At 45.1% G+C, this 17708-nt stretch overlaps 1 protein-coding gene across 1 annotated transcript in view; it reads right to left on the bottom strand.

Moving 5' to 3' along the window:
* NAPG (NSF attachment protein gamma) overlaps window positions 1-17708 on the bottom strand; it is a 307511-nt gene that overhangs the window by 195463 nt on the left and 94340 nt on the right. Inside the window, exons 6-7 of the mRNA XM_069613376.1 lie at window positions 406-515; window positions 190-256 (exon numbers count right to left, since the gene is read on the bottom strand). Of these exons, the coding sequence (XP_069469477.1) occupies window positions 190-256; window positions 406-515 (177 nt within the window). The remainder of the gene's footprint in view (window positions 1-189; window positions 257-405; window positions 516-17708) is intronic.

Here is a 17708-nt window from a genome sequence, read left to right on the forward strand (position 1 = left end):
TACCAAGGAGTATAGTTCAAACATCACAAAATACGGTCACAAACCAATCACTGATTGGCCTCTCAAACAAAACGTTATCTTTTGTAAGTAAGCTTCATTTCTCGGGGGCTTCCAAAGCAAGAACTTTTGAAAGTAATCAATTTGAACAAGAACGAGGCGAAGGGTAAAGAATACAAAAAAAATGCTTACTTCAAACACAGATGCAGCCTGTTGATATAACTGGACCGCCTTTTCCAAATTCACGTTCTCTATTAACCTACAGAGGAAACAAGTGCATAGGTTTTAAAAGTGAAGCATGACATATTGGATTCTACTTTAGATTAAAGCGCTAAATATAAAAAATATATATATTATTATACTGAAAACGAAGTACAGTGATGGAATTCCAATGCATAAAACACTCACTTCCCAGCCCGCTCCAGGGACATAGCCGCAGTGTCCGGAGTTCCATTCTCTAGGTACATCATGCTGGCTTTCTCGACCAGCTGCACTGCTTCTGGAAGTCGCTGCATTTCCTGAAGAACAGTATTAAAACAGTACTAACGTATTAAAGATGCAGTCTAGTCAGATGCAAAGCTGGCACACGTGTAGATAAAAATACACTACACATCCCGTCTGATGTGAAGGTTTTTTTGTTCACTTTATAAATTCCTACTTCTATATGATTGTGCAAACGTATAGTTTTAAAACTCAGTTCAAATTAAAAACGCTATTGAACGGAAATCTTGGGCATTAACTGAACGGTTATTGAAAAGTGGCTTTGTTTTACAATCAAGGATGGGGAACTAAAGTGCGTCATACCTCAACGGCTAATGCGGTTGGGAAAACAGGATAGCCCTGACGTTGCATAATAATTCGTTTTTCACGAATAAATCTTCTATGGCAATCTTGGAATAGCCTACCAACTAACGAACAAGGAATAGGCGGACACAAACGGCTAATGTTTTATCTGAACATGTTTTTTGGGCGTTCAAGGTTACTTAGCGACACTTAAAATGTGCCAGAAAAACACAGCCACCAGATTGCCCTTTGATCCCTTCATTTTTTATTTAAAAACTGGGGCAACCCGTGCCTTTCCTGGCCCGCCGCCTGTCTATCCCCTGAAATTGTTACCCCCTCCATATATGAATCAAAGTTAATGCTGTCCAGTATTTTTGCCAGTGCAGCAACGTGACCAAATAAGGTTTTGAGCTATAGGCCGACAAATGCGAGCACTGGTTAGTTGAACAACAGGTCTACAGAGTATGTGAATGGACTTTAAGCAGTTTACCCCTTTCTACTCCCACTAGCAACTCTGTGGGAGCCCTAGAGATGGTGGTGGCATTTGGTGAAAAATCAGAATCAATGCAAACATTGTCATTTTACTGTTGTGAAACAGCATTCAACTTAACGTCTGTAAGGTTAACATCTGTAAGAGAAAGTGTGGAAAGAACGTGGTTGTCAAGTTAATGCTGAATCAAGGTTTAAATAGTGTTTTTCATTTGTGATAGCAGGTCCGATCTGCTGGGAAATTTGATGTTGAGGTATACAGAAACATGGCAGGGTACGAAACTGTCTAATAAAGATCTGGCAATCAGAAATATATTATATTTAGAAAATATCTTCAACCACATTGGGGATTTTTATGAAAGAGGGGGATAATCTCTGGCACCCTAAGGAGGGACACCCTAGTACAAAAGCAGAGGGTAGGTAGAGGTAAAGAGAGGTACACACTGAATGGGTGCTCTATTCATTATAGTAAAGCTCAGTCAGTTGCTCTAACTTTACTTTTCCTTCTACATTTATCTTCACCGATTGTTATACGCAAAGGATAGAAAAGAAAAGCTGACAAGACATCCATGTCAGAGTGAGCAGCACTCTATTTGGGGTGCTTTATATGGCACTATGTCCCCCTGGCTGGCTGCATCTGCTACAGAAGGTGCACCAAGATTGCCCGGAACATGACATGCATTACTTACCGTAATAGCATTTCTGATGATTGTATCTGCTTAGATTCACATGCTGTGCATATGGTCCGACATCCAGTGGTAACCGCAGTGTATTGCATCTCGTCTTTCGGGGACCGAAAAGGGGCATCGGCATAGGTGTGTCTGTAACACTATCCATATCGTGACGTGTGTAGTACCCAAAATCCCTCACGCGCCGAGGTCCCTCCAATTTGATTTTTTCTGCCATGAGGGAGCCCAAGGCTATAGTGAGCGAGTACATAAAGAGAGAAAGTAGTAAGATGTCTATTTTCCTTCCACCCCGAGCGGGTAGGTAGGGAGGGCGCATGTGAATCTAAGTAGATACAATCATCAGAAATGCTATTACGGTAAGTAATGCATGTCTTCTGATGCTTGTTAATCGGCTTAGAATCACATGCTGTGCATAGACTAGAGAGCAGTACCCGGAGTTGGAGGTGGGTTGTGAGAAGGAACAGTAGAGAAAATATGTCTTAGTACTGCTTGTCCCACCTGAGAATCAGACCTAGAAAGAGTGTCTAGGCAATAGTGTTTTGTAAAGGTGTGTACAGAACTCCAGGTTGCCGCTTTGCAAATGGACTCTAGGGGAATATTTGCAAAGAATGCTATGGATGCCCCAGTGCCTCGAGTAGAGTGTGCTCTAGGCTTGAAGGGCAGTTCTCTCTTCGCAAGAGTGTAACATAGTGTGATTGACAATCCACCTTGAGATCGCCGATTTAGAGACAGGATCCCCTTCTCTATCAGCTGCCACTGAAAGGAAGTATTGTTCAGTTTTCCTCAGTGGTCTAGTTCTTTCCATGTAAAACATGACTGCCCTGCGCACGTCTAGTGTGTGAAGGCTTCTTTCGGCCATGTTAGTAGGGTTCTGGAACAACGTGGGTAGTTCGATTGACTGGTTCACATGGAACTTTGAAATACATTTTGGTGCATACCTGGGATGTGTGCGCAGAACTACCTTATCTTTGTGGACAGTAACGAAGGGGTCTAAAACCGAAAGAGCCTGTAGTTCGCTAACCCTTCTGATAGAAGTGATAGCCACTAGGAAGGTTGTCTTATAAGTCCGATATTTCAGACTTGCTTTATGCATAGGCTCAAAGGGAGCTCCCATGAGCCTGGTCAAAACCACATTCAGATCCCACCCAGGGGCTGGATGAGAGATGGGAGGATAAATCCTCTTAACCCCTTCCATAAAGGCTTTAATTACTGGTATCTTCCACCACAATACTTTTTGCTGTGATGTGGTGTAGGCTTACAGCGCAGCCAGATGAACCTTTAGGGACTTGAAGACTAACCCAGAGTCCAACAGGCGGGTTAGATACAACACAATGTGTGAGGGTGAGCAATTGATGGGATTGACGCCCTTGGAATTGCACCAGGTGACAAACCGTTTCCATTTGCTGGCATAGCAATAACGTGTATTAGGCTTTGTCGCTTCCCTTAGTATGTCCATGCATCTCTGAGGGAGTTGCAGGTGTCCAAACTCATGATCTCAGGAGCCAGGCTGCTAAATTCAGAGTTTGTGGGCATGGGTGGAGGGTCTCCCTCCTGTCCTGAGACAACATGTTGTACGGGCAGGGCAGTTTGACTGGCGGGGAGAGGGACATCTCCATCAGGTGAGCGAACCAGGGTTGGCGGGCCCACATGGGGGCCACAAGTATCATGGTTCCTGGTGCATCTTGTGCACTATCCTGTTGAGCAGGGGAGTCGGGGGGTCGGGGGGGGAAGCGTAGACAAATTTCCCCGACCAAGTTATCCAGAGACCGTTCCCCTTGGATCGGTTCTGGGGGTACCTGGAAGCGTAGTCTTGGCACTAGGCGTTCTCCTGAGTAGCGAACAGGTCGATCTCTGGAAAACCCAATTCTGCAAAGACATTGGACACAATGTCTTCGTGCAGTCGCCATTTGTATTCTTCTGGCAGAGGAAAATCTCTGCCGAGTACGTCTGCCAGAAGATTGAGTTCCCCTGGAACATGTTGAGACAACAAAAACATCTTGTGTTTGAGAGCCCATATCCAAATGTTGTGGACAGCTTGGATAGCCCTGGAGAGTGAGTGCCCCCCTGTTTGTTCAGGTAATACATTGCTGTTGGTTAGGATCAGCACTGTCTTCCCTTGCAGTTGCTCCTGAAAGGCTTTCAATGCTTTGAACACCGCTAGTAAGTTTATATGATTGGACGCTACTTGAGGGGACCACACTCCGTGTGCTGTCTGCTGAAGCAGGTGAGCCCGCCACCCTGTGAGAGATGCGTCTGTCGTAAGAGTGGCTTCCACTGCAGGGGTGGTGAAGGTCTTCCCCTTCAAGAGGTTTTCTCTCGACCACCACTGTAGAGAGAGAATGAGGGCTGGCGAGACAACTAACAGATCTTCACATTGTCCGCTGGCCTGACACCACTGGCTGTTGAGCCACTCTTGCATGGGACGCATGTGCAGCCGCGCGTGGGGAACCAAGTATATGCATGATGCCATCATCCCTAGCAAATGCATGGCTTTGCGTACCGTCACCTCCCAACTGGCTACATACTGAGGAACCTGAGAGAGCATGTTCTGAACCCTCTCGCTGGAGGGGAAGACAAGGCTGTCTTCCGTCCGAATTAGCGCTCCCAGAAATATTTTACTTGGCTGGGGACTAGACTGGATTTCTTTTGGTTGATTTAAAAACCCAGGCTGAAGAGGAGATCTACTGTTTTTTGGGTGTTTGAAAAACAAGCATCGAACGAGTCCCCCGTAATGAGCCAGTCATCGAGGTAAGGGTAAACTGGGACTGATATTCTGCGCAGGTGTGCTGCTGCCACTGCCAGGACTTTGGTAAACACCCTTGGCGCTGAGGCAATGCTGAAGGGGAGTACTTTGAACTCGTAGTGTTTGTCCTGAATCATGAACCTTAGGTATTTTCTGTGCACTGGCAACATTGAAATATGAAAGTATGCATCTTTCATATCCAATGTTGCCATGAAGTCTCCCTGTTTCAGCAAGGGGATCACCTCCTACAGTGTTACCATATGAAACGTCTGGGGTTTTATAAACTTGTTCGCTGGGCGCAGATCCAGAACAGGACGCATGGTGAGATCCTTTTTGGATACAACGAAGTACACTGAATAAATACCCTTGTTTACCTGAAGAATAAGGACGGCTTCTATGGCGTCCTTTCCCAGCAGTGCTTCCACCTCTTGGATCAGGATCTCCAGATGGTCCGGTGAAAGGTGCCGTGAGCATGGCGGTCTAAACTGTAGAAGTTGGGCGAATTCCACACAATAATCGTGGGCGACTGTCTTTAAGACCCACTGGTCAGAAGTTATCCCCTCCCATGCTTTGAGGAAAGATGTTAATCACCCCCCGACCGGGGAGATATGGGAGGGGACCTGGACTTGGTGGTAATTTCTGACCAGAGGCTGTGGCTTCTCTGGGATTGGGGCCTCTGCCTCTACCTTCGCCGTGTTTCTGACCCCTTGGGGGGTAGTAGGTAGGGCTACCGGATGCTCGATTTGTGTTGAAGTTACCCATGCCGTAGTTGTTCTGACCGGCCCGGGCTTGTCCTCGAAAGGACCACTGAGAATTATTACCCCTCTGTGAGGAGGGTTTCTGTGTAATTTGGTGCAAAGACCTTATAGTCTTGTGCTCCATCTTGGCCGTCTCCAGCGCTTCATCCACTGCTTTCTCGAAGAGGTTAGTCTCCTCAATGGGTTTATTAATGAGGGAGCCCCGAGTCTCAGGTCTGAAGCCCGATGTACGCAGCCATGCGTGTCTTTTTAGAAGAGTACCTTGTGCAAGAGACCTGCCTGCTGTTTCTGCAGTTTCCAGGGTGTTCTTCGCCACATTCTGATTAACCAGTTTTCCCTCTGAAACAATGGCCAGAAGCTTTGTTCTGGCGGGTTCAGGAACCTTCTGAAGGCCTTCTTGTAGTAAGTTCCACTGGGCATCAGCATAGCTTGCTAATAGCGTAGTATTATTAGCAACCGGAATGGTGTATGCAGCTGCTGATGTGACACGTTTGCCCAGGGCATACAACCTTTTAGACTCCTTGTCCGGTGGTGATTCTCCCGTGGCAAGGGGTACCCCTGCCCTCTTTCGAGTGGTAGTCACTACCAGTGAGTCTGGGATGGCGTGCACTTCGATATAAAGAGGGTCGGTAGGAGAAGGCCGAAATAATTTTTCGACTCTCGGGTTCACCGCCCGTGTCTGAGCATGTGTCACCAAAGATGGAGCTACTCGTCTCTTGACAGAGTTCAGGAGGGGGATCGATTGACTCGCTGGAGGTTTTTCTTTAATAATATCCTCAACAAAATCCTGCTCCGGTACCGCCTCTTGAGTGGCAATTTTGAAGAATTCTGCCGCTTTTTTCAACATGAAGTTGACGGCCATTTGGTCATCCACAGGGGAGGCCTGGCGAGCCTGGTAGACGGAGGAGAATCTAGGCACAAAATATCAGCGTCCTGATCTTGTTGTGTCCAAGGGATTTCCTCCCAGTTGTCCGTCGTGTCCTGTTGATCCTCCTCATAGTTTGAGAAAGAAAGCTTCTTCTTCCTCATTATAGATAGCTCTATAAGTATCCATATAAATCAAGTCTTCTTGTTGGAAAACCTGAGACTGATCTACTTGAACTTGGGGGTTAGGGTCTACCCATGCTTTTTTTGAGGGCGGATGATCTGAAAAGGCGATAATCCTCTCCAGCCGATCCATACAACCCTCAAACCTTTCTCTAGTCCATTTAGAGGACACAAACGGGCCGGTGTAAGGAGAAGTGACATTCTCCGCACCTTGGCGTCGATGGGAACCTCTAAGGGTGTCAGAGAGAGTCTCTTGACTATCTACTTAAGTCCCATCGGAATCGGGAATCCAATCCGCCGAAAACTTTTCAGCAGATTGACTCATAACCTTCGGCGGGACCGGGATAAGACCCACCGCCGCTGCGATCCTTCTGATGCTACTTTGGATAATCGGCAAATCGTCGAGAGACAAAGGCTCCGATGATTTATCGGCAGCAGAAATATCGTCCGTGCCACCAGGAGGTTTAGAGGACGGGTTTACGGGTAGAGGCCTAGTCGTAGTTTTTGGGCCTACTGAGGCCTTGGAACTCGAAGCGTCGGGCTCCCGACTTTTGACGTGTGTAGGATTAGGAGTAGCGCCCTTGGTTTTTCTTGGTTTCCCAGTCACCATGCGCTGCTGCGGATGAAGCGAAGGCCTTGGATCAGAGCGATCCGAGGGAACCAGCGAAGACTTTGGCGGCCCCGTTGGTGCTTTCGCCTTTTTCGACGAAGCGTCGAAAATTGGCGTAGGGGTTGTGTGCTTAGTGCGATGCGATTGTACGCCCCCGTTGCCGGGTGTGGTCCCTGTAGCAAGACCAGAGTCGAGCCTGGAAGGGTCGCGGACAGGGGTGGCGGATCTAGAAGTGTCCGCCTCATGGTCTATAACATCCGCGTTGGACGTTTGGTCATCCGAAGTACCCCTGTCACTTTCGGCTGGTGTGGCGGTGGGGGAGGTGGGGCTCCATGCGTGACATGCCGTACGCGGCCCACCGCTTTACATGGCGCTCCTTAAGGGTCTTGGGCCGAAGGAGTTTCCATGCCGCACACCGCTTCTTGTTGTGCTCTAGGGGGAAGACAGGCCTTACACGTCCTGTGCTCGTCCTTCCAAGGATATCTGACCCTACACTTAGGGCAGAATCTAAAAGGAGTCCTTTCCATAGCAAAAGGGAAGGTTGACCTACCGAAAGGGAAAAGAGGGGAAAGGAGGAAAGACATACTAAAACAATATGGCCACCCTGACCCCACTCTCCCTAATGTATAGGTTGGCCAGAGTGCCCGACCACGTGGACAATCCGGCCGCCGGATCTTAAGCTCCGAAATCCACAGCCGTAGACGATTCCCCCGTAGTCTTCGTCGAAGTTGTTGTTAATGGCGAAGTGACTTAACGGGGAATAAACCGACAATTCGGTAAAGATGAACAATATCTCTATTAAGAGCTCCGCTATAGGGCGACCAGTTATCTGGGCGGAAAAAGACAATCTGAGGGACCTCGGCGCGTGAGGGATTTTGGGTACTACACAAGTCACGAAAGGGATAGTGTTACAGACACGCCTATGCCGACGTCCCCTTTCGGTCCCCGAAAGACAAGATGCAATACTCTGCTTTTTACCACTGGATGCCGGACCATATGCACAGCATGTGATTCTAAGCAGATTAACAAGCATCTGAAAAAGGGTTACTGGGTACGAGGTGCCCAGTATAATCTATATGGAACAGAAAGAGTCCAATGGTAGATGACTGAAATAATCAAAACGGTGTGAATAGGTGCTAAATAAGCCCAGAGTGTCAACTTCCATGGAAAGCCTGCCATTGTTTTGTTTGGCAGAGCAGCACCACTGTTAATTAGACACCAGGAAAGAGGATGTTGCTTTTTACAGACTGTGACACAGTCACACTGCGCAATTCCCCATCAGGACCCTTGGGTGCAATGGGGACCAATGATGGCAACCCACCATTTCAAGTGTGACCAGGAGATGACTGCAAGCAAGGAATAACCAATCAATGAAAAGGATTCTTGCAGAAAGGGAGAATAACCCATTAATGACTAGGCTGCACAATCCGAGTAATCAAGCACCCTAGCAGACACTACAGAGAATGTCAGAAAAGGCTAGCTTCATGAAGCCAGACAGGGGAGGAAGGGGATGCCATGGGAAAGACCTGCCCCTAGTATATACCAGAAAGACACTGCAGAGGGAGCGGCGCAGGCCCATCTCTATGACAATGGGCCTCAGGGTCTACCGGCGCCGTTAACCCTCTACCGCCTCATTACGAGGTCTGCTCACGGGACCCGCTAAGGATGTCTGGTAAAACCAGGCGTCCTTAGTGGGTCCCGCGAGCAGACCAGGATGCTAACAACGGGCCCGTTATTAACGGGCCCGTTGTTAGCATCCTCCCAATTCCCATTGAGCCCTATGGGGGCTCAAATGGGAATGGGGATGTGCCGGGTCCGGGTTCCTTGAATGGGGAAATACTGGGCCCCCCCACCCGGTATTTCCCCATTCAAGGAACCCGGACCCGGTACCCGGTATGGGGGTATCCATACTCGTAATGAGGCCCACTGGCTGAGACCACAAACAGAAGACCCAGGGTGAGACCAAAAAAAACAGGATCATTCATAGCTCAGACAATGGACAGCAAAGCCACAGAAACTGAGAAACTAGGGCACCCCTGAGGGCTTCATCTAGATGGCAGGAGTACATCCAACATGAAGCGGGAATAGAGGTTGCTGGGTTAAAAAAAAAACATCCCGACAAAAACCCTATGCAAAGGGGGGGGGCAATAATTGCTGGTCAGAGTGTTTTAAAAGGTATTATTGTGAACCAGGTGAGTAATCTGATGCTAGATGGTGATAATATCTATGGCAAGTGTGTATCCCAACGCAGAGGTGGGAATAATTGCTAGTGGGTAAGCTCAAGACGTGCACTGATCACTGTAACCAGTCCATAAATATGCTGGGCACTATATCCCTGCAACATTGTGATAGTTGAGAAAAGATCGGGAGGACCTGGATTACCATTGATAGGTATTTTAATTTACAATCTGTTACTCTATACCAATGCAGGTCCGTGCATAATGACCTTAAAGCCATAGGAAGACTGTGGGCCTAACCTGAGGCATTTTTTTTTAATAAAAGCGCATCCAGCTTTGTGCTGCGGCCTCCCTCACGCAGGCAAAACTTCCTGGTTTGCCCCCACTCCTCCCGCCTCCCATCGCTCCCACCTCCCCTGATTGGTAGAAAATAAACCATATTAAAAGCAACCATTCAGGGCAGCCCCTTGCCCTTGCCCGTGCAGCCTCACGGCTGAAGCAGCAGCTCCAGACTGCATTTGCCGGTGTTCGCCGGAGAAACCAGTAGCCAGCCATCAACCAGCAGCGACTGAGGTAAGTGTGGTGTGAGTGGGGAGTACAGCAATCACTGTATTCCAAAAAGCCCTGCCTCTCTTATTAACTGCACAGCATACCAAAATCAGCCAGCTAGTAAAGAATACCCCCCATCAGTGCTGTGTAGCAACCATTCAATGGTGTTATTTACTGTATGTGTTCTACCTTTATCCAGATACCTCATATCTAGGTGTTTTGCACTTACTGTTGTGCTTCCAATTTAGGTGTTCACACATTGTCCTGGTGAAGTTTAGCCATGAGTCACACTCGGATAGAAGATTTGTGAAGACTAGCACATCTATATAACTGAAATACTAGCTTGCGTCATATCTAGACAGAATTGTGAAGATTAGCTTGCATTACATCTAGAGAGAATTGTGAATGTCAGCTTGCACCACACCTAGACCGGATTGTATAGATTAGCCTGTCACATCTAGACCGAATTGTGAAGATTAGCTTGCGTTTGGCTCCTGGCTGTGGCTAGTGTCCAAACGTGGCAATGCAACATTGATTTTATGCTTGTCCTTTGGCCTGTGAACTGTGAAGATAATCTTGAGTCACACCTGGAAAGAATTGTGGAGATTAGCATGATTTGCATCTAGATAGAATTTTGGTAATTATCATGCGTTACACCTAAATAGATAGAACTATGAAGATAAGCATGCGTCACATCTAAATAGAATTGTGGAGATTAGCATGACTCGCATCTAGATAGAATTGGGAAATTTAGCATGTGCCACATCTAGATAGTGATGCCATTAACCAACCCTACTAAAATCTCACCCCTCTGATACACCTCTCATACTCAAACCAAACACAACCATTTCTCCAAGCACAAAAAACCACACGCATTTCACCACACCGCAACAACAAAACAAACACATCATCTAGCACAACAGCACATGACGGCAACCAAACGAAAAGAACACTTAAGCTCAGCAAACAGTGTTAACTGAACTGATGCTGCCAACAGAACATCACAGCTCTCTTGCTCTTATCCCACTCAACCATACAAACCCACCCCACCCTCATTCCCTTTCAGATGCGCCCGAGCGCCAGAGGACCGGCGCAGTCTAAATATCCTTTAACATAACATAACGTTTCTAAACTAATACCTATAGACCAGCTGTACATTATACAGATCCTGCACCACAGGGCATACATGAAAGTGCAATCTTGTCACTGAGCTCTGTTGTGCAACGTTGGAAATCAGAATGAAGTGTGACGAGGTCAAGGAATATGAATTTCTGGATTAGTTTAGCTGTGGCTAGTAGCGTCCAAGGACTGTAAGGAATTACTCACTTACGGATTGCAATATATGTAAAGCAAATATTGGCATTGAAATATTTGATGGAGAAAATGACAACAGCTACATTTAGGAAGACATTTCCATAATTAGCAAAATGACCTTAACATAGTGGCAAAGGGGTATTGTGTTTTGTTTGTACAGTAAGCATTCAAAGTTGTTAATGTATAAACCATACAGTTCCTCTACAGTGCTGCTTAGAATGTTGAGGTAACTTGGATGCTGGGAAATGAACCTTGGTATCCTGCGGGATAGAAGGGCTGTCATATTATAAAATCAACCCAATCAGCAATTATATATATATATATATATATATATATATATATATATATAGAGTTAATTGCAGAAATGTTGGATCTAAACCTCCATAAACGTGCACTTAGATAATCAGAACGAAAATGGAGAAAAACCAAATCAGGAAAAGAACAAGATTCCAAAATCCTCGCCAGAGGATATAGCTTAATGCTAAAGAGAAAAAAGAAATGCTTCTACCAATCCACTATCACTAAATATCAATCCCAAACAGCTCAACTCTTCAAAATATACTGCCAAACCACCAACCCTGAAACATTGAACAACCTGCCCACTCCTACCCAAGACTAGGCTGACAAAACTCTAGCTTTCCAAACTAAGATTAAGAAAATCCAGAACACTTTAGACAATTTCAAGCTTACAATTCTTCGACAACCCAACCACTTAACCCATGCATCAGTCCACCTACATTCAAAGTCTTCACCACCAGTTCAGCATGAGAAGTAGAAAAGAAAATAATGAACCTGAAGACACCTTCCACTCAACCAATGCTTGCCCAGCATCCATAATCAAAGAAAATGGTATTAAGTGAAAATGCCTTTTTCAATAAACCGAATTAAAAAAAAAGAAAGATTTCAAATGACTGCTCTGAGCAGTCTTTCTAAATCGAACTGTCAGGCCCTTGGACGTACACAAGTGTACACAGGGGCAGACCGGCACTGCCGTACTGGTTGAGGGATGAGACAGGCCTAAGCGTTTTGGGATTTTGTGTGGGTGCAAGTCTCTATGTGTGTCTGTCTGGGGGTGTAGTGGGAATGTTTGTGGCAGTGAAGGGAAGGAGGGCAGGGCGGTCGGGTAAAGTGTAAACATGAGCGTGTTTGTGTGTCTGAATCAGTGAGAGAGTGTGCTGGGGTTGAGAGGGAATGCTTTGAAGGGCGAGGGGGAGGTTGTAACGCCCCAATTTTAAGAAAACCCACTAGCGCTGGAGAGAGTGGGGGCAGGGGGAACAGCATGTCTGGGGGGGTTGGGTAGGTGAATTTCCACCCCCAAAAGTGGGATATTTCCGCTTTTGAAGGCCACACAAAATCGGCCAAAATAAATCTGTCTTTTTGAAGTGAGGCCTTCAAAAAGCAGAAACACATAGAACCATAAAAATAGATCTCTATTGGACCCCACACAGCATAACTCTGCAATGCCTCTTTCGCACTGGGCTCGCCCCCAGGGTCAAAATAAGCAATAGTTAAACCACTCCTGAGAAAGACTAATCTTAATTAAACCAACCCAGACAACCATAGACAAATCTCGAATCCTTCATTCATTGCAAGTAACTAGCAGGCAACCAACACCAAGTCTCAGAAGCGCACAACCTCCTCCACATCAATCAATACGTTTTCAGACCACAGATAAGCATTGAAATTGCACTACTATACACTATTTGCACTAATTAACAACACTCGTACCTGCCAGATGATTCTAGACCTCCCTACCGCATCTGACAGTCCCTTAACACTTTTTAAGCAAAAATATATTTATTGGTTTTTCAACAAAAGGAAACACAATAAATGAATTACAAAGATCAGTCAATGAGGAACACAAAGCGCATAAACTGGCATAAAATCAACGTCACAGAGGGAAAAAAGTAAAATAAAACTGGGGTAATAGGAGGGAAGAACAGATCAAGCATATAAGTCATTAAAAGTACCTCAAATACCGTCATACTTGCCCTGCTTCTGTTAGATTTGGATTGAAATTCTCTCTCTAAATGAAAGAGGTGTCATACTATGCAGCCAATCATCCAAATTAGGATGCACATCACTCTTCCAGAGCCTCAAAATATGTTTTTTTAGCCATCAAGATAGCTCTATGTATCCAAAAGTGCTCATCAGTAGACAAGTCAATAGTGGAGGGGAATGTCAGGGGCCAGTAATGCGAGGCGGATAACTGTTTGATGTTTTATTAAAACATGCCCTTTTATTCTCAAAAGCAATATAATAAAATGGCTCACTATCCCTGCTGTGCTGAGAATTTCCCTGCATAACCAAAAAGAAGGAAAAACACTAACAAGGGTATCGGGCCCTCACACTAAGCAACACATACACAAAGAAAATATATGACAATACAACATAACATGAACAACATTCACAGTTTCTTAACCTTCTAATGTCTTGGGTAAATGCCCTTCCCCAGAACTCAAGGTCAATACTGTTAATGTTCAACCATAAAATAAAATGAGGAAATCCTTGTAGGTAAGAGTCTCAAATCAGTTCTTGATGTGCCAAGGTAAAGGTTTGTTAACCAAAGTTCCAATGATAGCAAATCTTTTCTCCTCCGTTAAAACTTCCACCAAACAGCACCAATGGTAATCCCAGCCACAACGCTTGTCACTTCATGAAGACTTGCCACAGTTCAAAAGAAATGCAATATCTACAACTGTCAGCGAAACAGAGTTCTTGGTTAACAGTTACTATTTCCGTAGTTGCAGTTTTAGAAGTCACAATGGTATATTTGACAGGATGACTTCTCAGTGCTGCTGCTTCCACTTCAACAACTCCACTTCTGCTTGATTCACCATGAGAACAATCACCTTTGTCTCACAGTACTACACTTTGTTTAGACTACTACAGTGTTGCATCTACTGAAAACCAGATTTACCACCACAACTTCAGTTCTTTGGACTACTACCACAACGTCAGTGGTTTGTACTTTTAGACAGACTTCAACAAGACTCACTTTAAAGTACTTCAACATCTTCAAGTAGGCAAGGCACTCTTTCTCTGAATATCTCTCTTTAAAAGGGGCAGCCTCTTTGCCTCTCTGGTCTGTCTGCCACAATAACAACCTGGGTTTGCCTTTATGACTTCTCTCGGTCTTCCACAGTCTCTGGCAATACAGACCAGCTATCAGGCCAAGTGATTACCCAGAAGCCTTGGTGTCACTCTCTTAGCCTACAAAAAGATATAGATTATAATATGGAGTACTAATATAGTGCTTCTAATTAACAGGGTATCATACACATTTTTCTGAAGGAAGGATATGAAAAAAGTCAAGAACCTTTTTTAACACAACTAACAAAAGACAACGCTTCCCCTGAAGAATGTCCTACATTGATGAGTTTAAAATGGACAGAAACTTGTACAAGTTGGGTTGTGATCAAGTATAAGAGGAAAAATCCAACAGACCAAATTGTAACGGGAAAAGGGCCCCAGTGTCAAGAGTCACACGGTGGTCTATAGTGTACTATATGATTAGGACCCATATACATTGGTCAACATGTGTTGTTTTATTATGTGTTGTATTTTTTTTTTACAGAAATATGATCATTTTTATGATTGTTACAAATAGTTCTGATTAATAAAATGGTATTATTGTGAACAAGAACATTCGGCATCATTGTATAATTGACTTTTTGGATACCCGGTATGTAGGCACTTCGTTATACATCATCTTTTTGTAGAATAAATGCTCACATCGATGTAGTAAGAAGGTTGTAATCCCTAGACGTGGACCTAGCCATTTGAGATTAGTGCGTCACTCTATTAGCTTCAGGTAATGCTTGTACACATGTATCTTAGGCCAACTGAACTGTTATTAGATTCACAGTAACCGATTGCTTTTAATTCTGAGAAAGGGTAGTTCCACTCTTAATATGGGGAGACTCTTGACTTGGGCAATGCTTGCTCTCTTCCTCAATAGTAAATACACTTTAACTTCTTATAAATGAAAGGTATGCCACTTTTAAGTAAAAAATGGAGTTCAGTCTTCTTTTAGGAATCACAATTAGGCACACACGACCACTCCTTGATGTAGTTTTCACAAAGTAAAGGCTTCAACAATTCTTTTATCAAGGTTAGGTATTCAGTAATGGCCTTCGCAATGTTCACTCTTCTTAATTAGTGACACGTGACCATTCCTTCAGATAGTTACAGTCTTTTAATGGTTTAACAATGGGGTTAAGCCGCGTTTGCTCTTCACACGAGTAAAAGGACTTTTCTAATATACGCAAGTGCTACTTTTCCATTGTTCAAGTATTACAACTTCAACAAACAACTTCAGCTCGGTGTAAACCACACGCCAGTGAATATGGAACTGAATACTATTGCCGGCAATGCTTGCACAAGGTATTAGAACGCCAGACTTCACTCATTGGCTTCTGTAACACTTGCTCTGCGAGTCGCACCACTTCCCAGACCCCTGCCACAACTTCTACTAGTTTTGGCTTCTTAGGGACCCACACCCTTCCTCCCTGAACGGGTCTCCAGTACGGCCACATGTTTCTGAAGGCCCTCTCGCTCCCGAGACCCACGGCTTGACAACTGCTCCTCGCCTCGTTCTCCAGCATGTTTGCTGCACGGCAACCAGGCTCACATTGGGAAAGAGTCCCTCTGCACGCCTTCTGCTGCAAAGCCTCTGTAATTCAGAGTTTGGGTGAACAGGACCCACTCAGAACAATCAGGCGAACTCTGCTGTATCCACGTTCCGTGTCCCTCTTGTTCTCCCACTTTTGCTTGATTTGCCAGCCTCATGCCTTCTTTCTGCTGCTACAGCTCGGACTTCCAATTGCCTGCACCAGAGGGGGCCTTTTATGCCTCCCAGGTTCCTTCATGTGGGGGTTGTTAGGCTTAATTGCCTAACTAATGCTACAACATGCCTCTTTAGACCTCTTCCTCATCCTGGTAGTCATGAGATTGTGGGACTTATAGTCCCCTACAACAAAGTTATTTCTTTTAAATATTTAATTGGTTTTAAGGGTTGATTTATTCCCCTTATAATCATTCCTGAGATGGAATTTTAGAATGTGTGGTTCCAGAGGAAGACATTTGACTTGCAGTGCTTTGGCCAGCTCCTTTTACATTATACCTTTGGGAGTAAGGAGGGTGTCATCCTGAAATGTGTTGGAGTCATACATCTTATATGTGGGTCAGGGATATTATAATGACAATATGCCATCACCTGTTTCGGTAGTCCAGAAAGGCACTTACCTTTCAAAGGACAAATACTGCGTCTCATCCCACGGGATCTCCTCACCACTCTGGGTTCTGTCTCCTCCCACAGTACACCACCCCCAAGGTCAGGATCAGGAAGCGTCTGCCTTTCCCTGGCCACCTGGGAGCAGACTTTAGGCAGGTTTTCAGTGTAGGATCCGTAGGATTCTTCACAGGAACAAACCCAACACACAAATCAGCACACCCCACACTAACACCTACATTCCAACATAGGCGTACAATACTCTGCCTTTAAATTGATTATTTTTTCCAATACCGCACCACCACTGTAAAAGCCAGAGATTACCTATCAAATCCTAGGGACGTTAACTCAGGAGTGTCCTAGGGATACACCTTATCCCCATGTTTCTTCTTCAGTGCTTATATCAAGCCCCTCGCAAACATTATAGAACAATTCACACTTCCATTTCAAGGATACGTAGACGACACACACATTTCACCATTTTCATAAACATCAGACCCAACATCTCCACTAGCGAATGCCTTCCAACCATACGAGAATGGATGCCCCAGAACTACGTATGCCTATACTCCAGGAACAGAGAGGTCATGATATCTGGCACCCAACAAATTCGCCCATTCCTTTTTCAGGGCCCACTGACCTAGGAACCCCAGTCATCTACTTCAGGAGCATGGAACCTGGGAATCCTAATAAACACTGACCTATCCCTTAAACCACATATACAAGACCTAACCAAAAAAAACATAATACCTCCTACACTGCCTCAAAAATACACTCCCCTACATGGCACTTAACCAAAATATCATAAATCACCAATACCCTAATGATCGCTAAACTGCAGGGATTGAATAAAGATTGGCTAAGCAGGAGCTAACAGCAGTTCTTGGGTATTCAGCACTAACCAGTGATCAGGAGCTACCAGCAAGGATCTAGTACATAGCATTACGCAAATCTAAATTTAACATAAAATGAAAACTTAGTGGCTGTAAGGATAGCTCATGGGCAACAGGTTTGTCTTGGAAGCAGCACAATGCAGAGCAATAGAGGTTCAGATTCATGTCCTGCGTTTAGAGACTGGTCTCCGGTATGAAGCGTGTTACAAAATGATTATCATTTTGCTTATAACTTCTTATGCTTTACATGTGTTTTATAGATATGTTCAAATGTTTATTTATAGACTGACCCCAACGCACAGAGTTGAATTCATGTAGGTGTTTGTGTTCGTCATCAGTGGGCCTGGAGAACACAAAGTAGCTCCTGGTAACGGTTGGTGTAAGGCTTAGCAGGCTCTTCTAGGCTACAAGCAGGAGCTAAATAGC

This window comes from Ambystoma mexicanum, chromosome 5p (assembly GCF_040938575.1).
Source record: "Ambystoma mexicanum isolate Mex_15411 chromosome 5p, UKY_AmexF1_1, whole genome shotgun sequence".
NCBI classification, from domain to species: Eukaryota; Metazoa; Chordata; class Amphibia; order Caudata; family Ambystomatidae; genus Ambystoma; species Ambystoma mexicanum.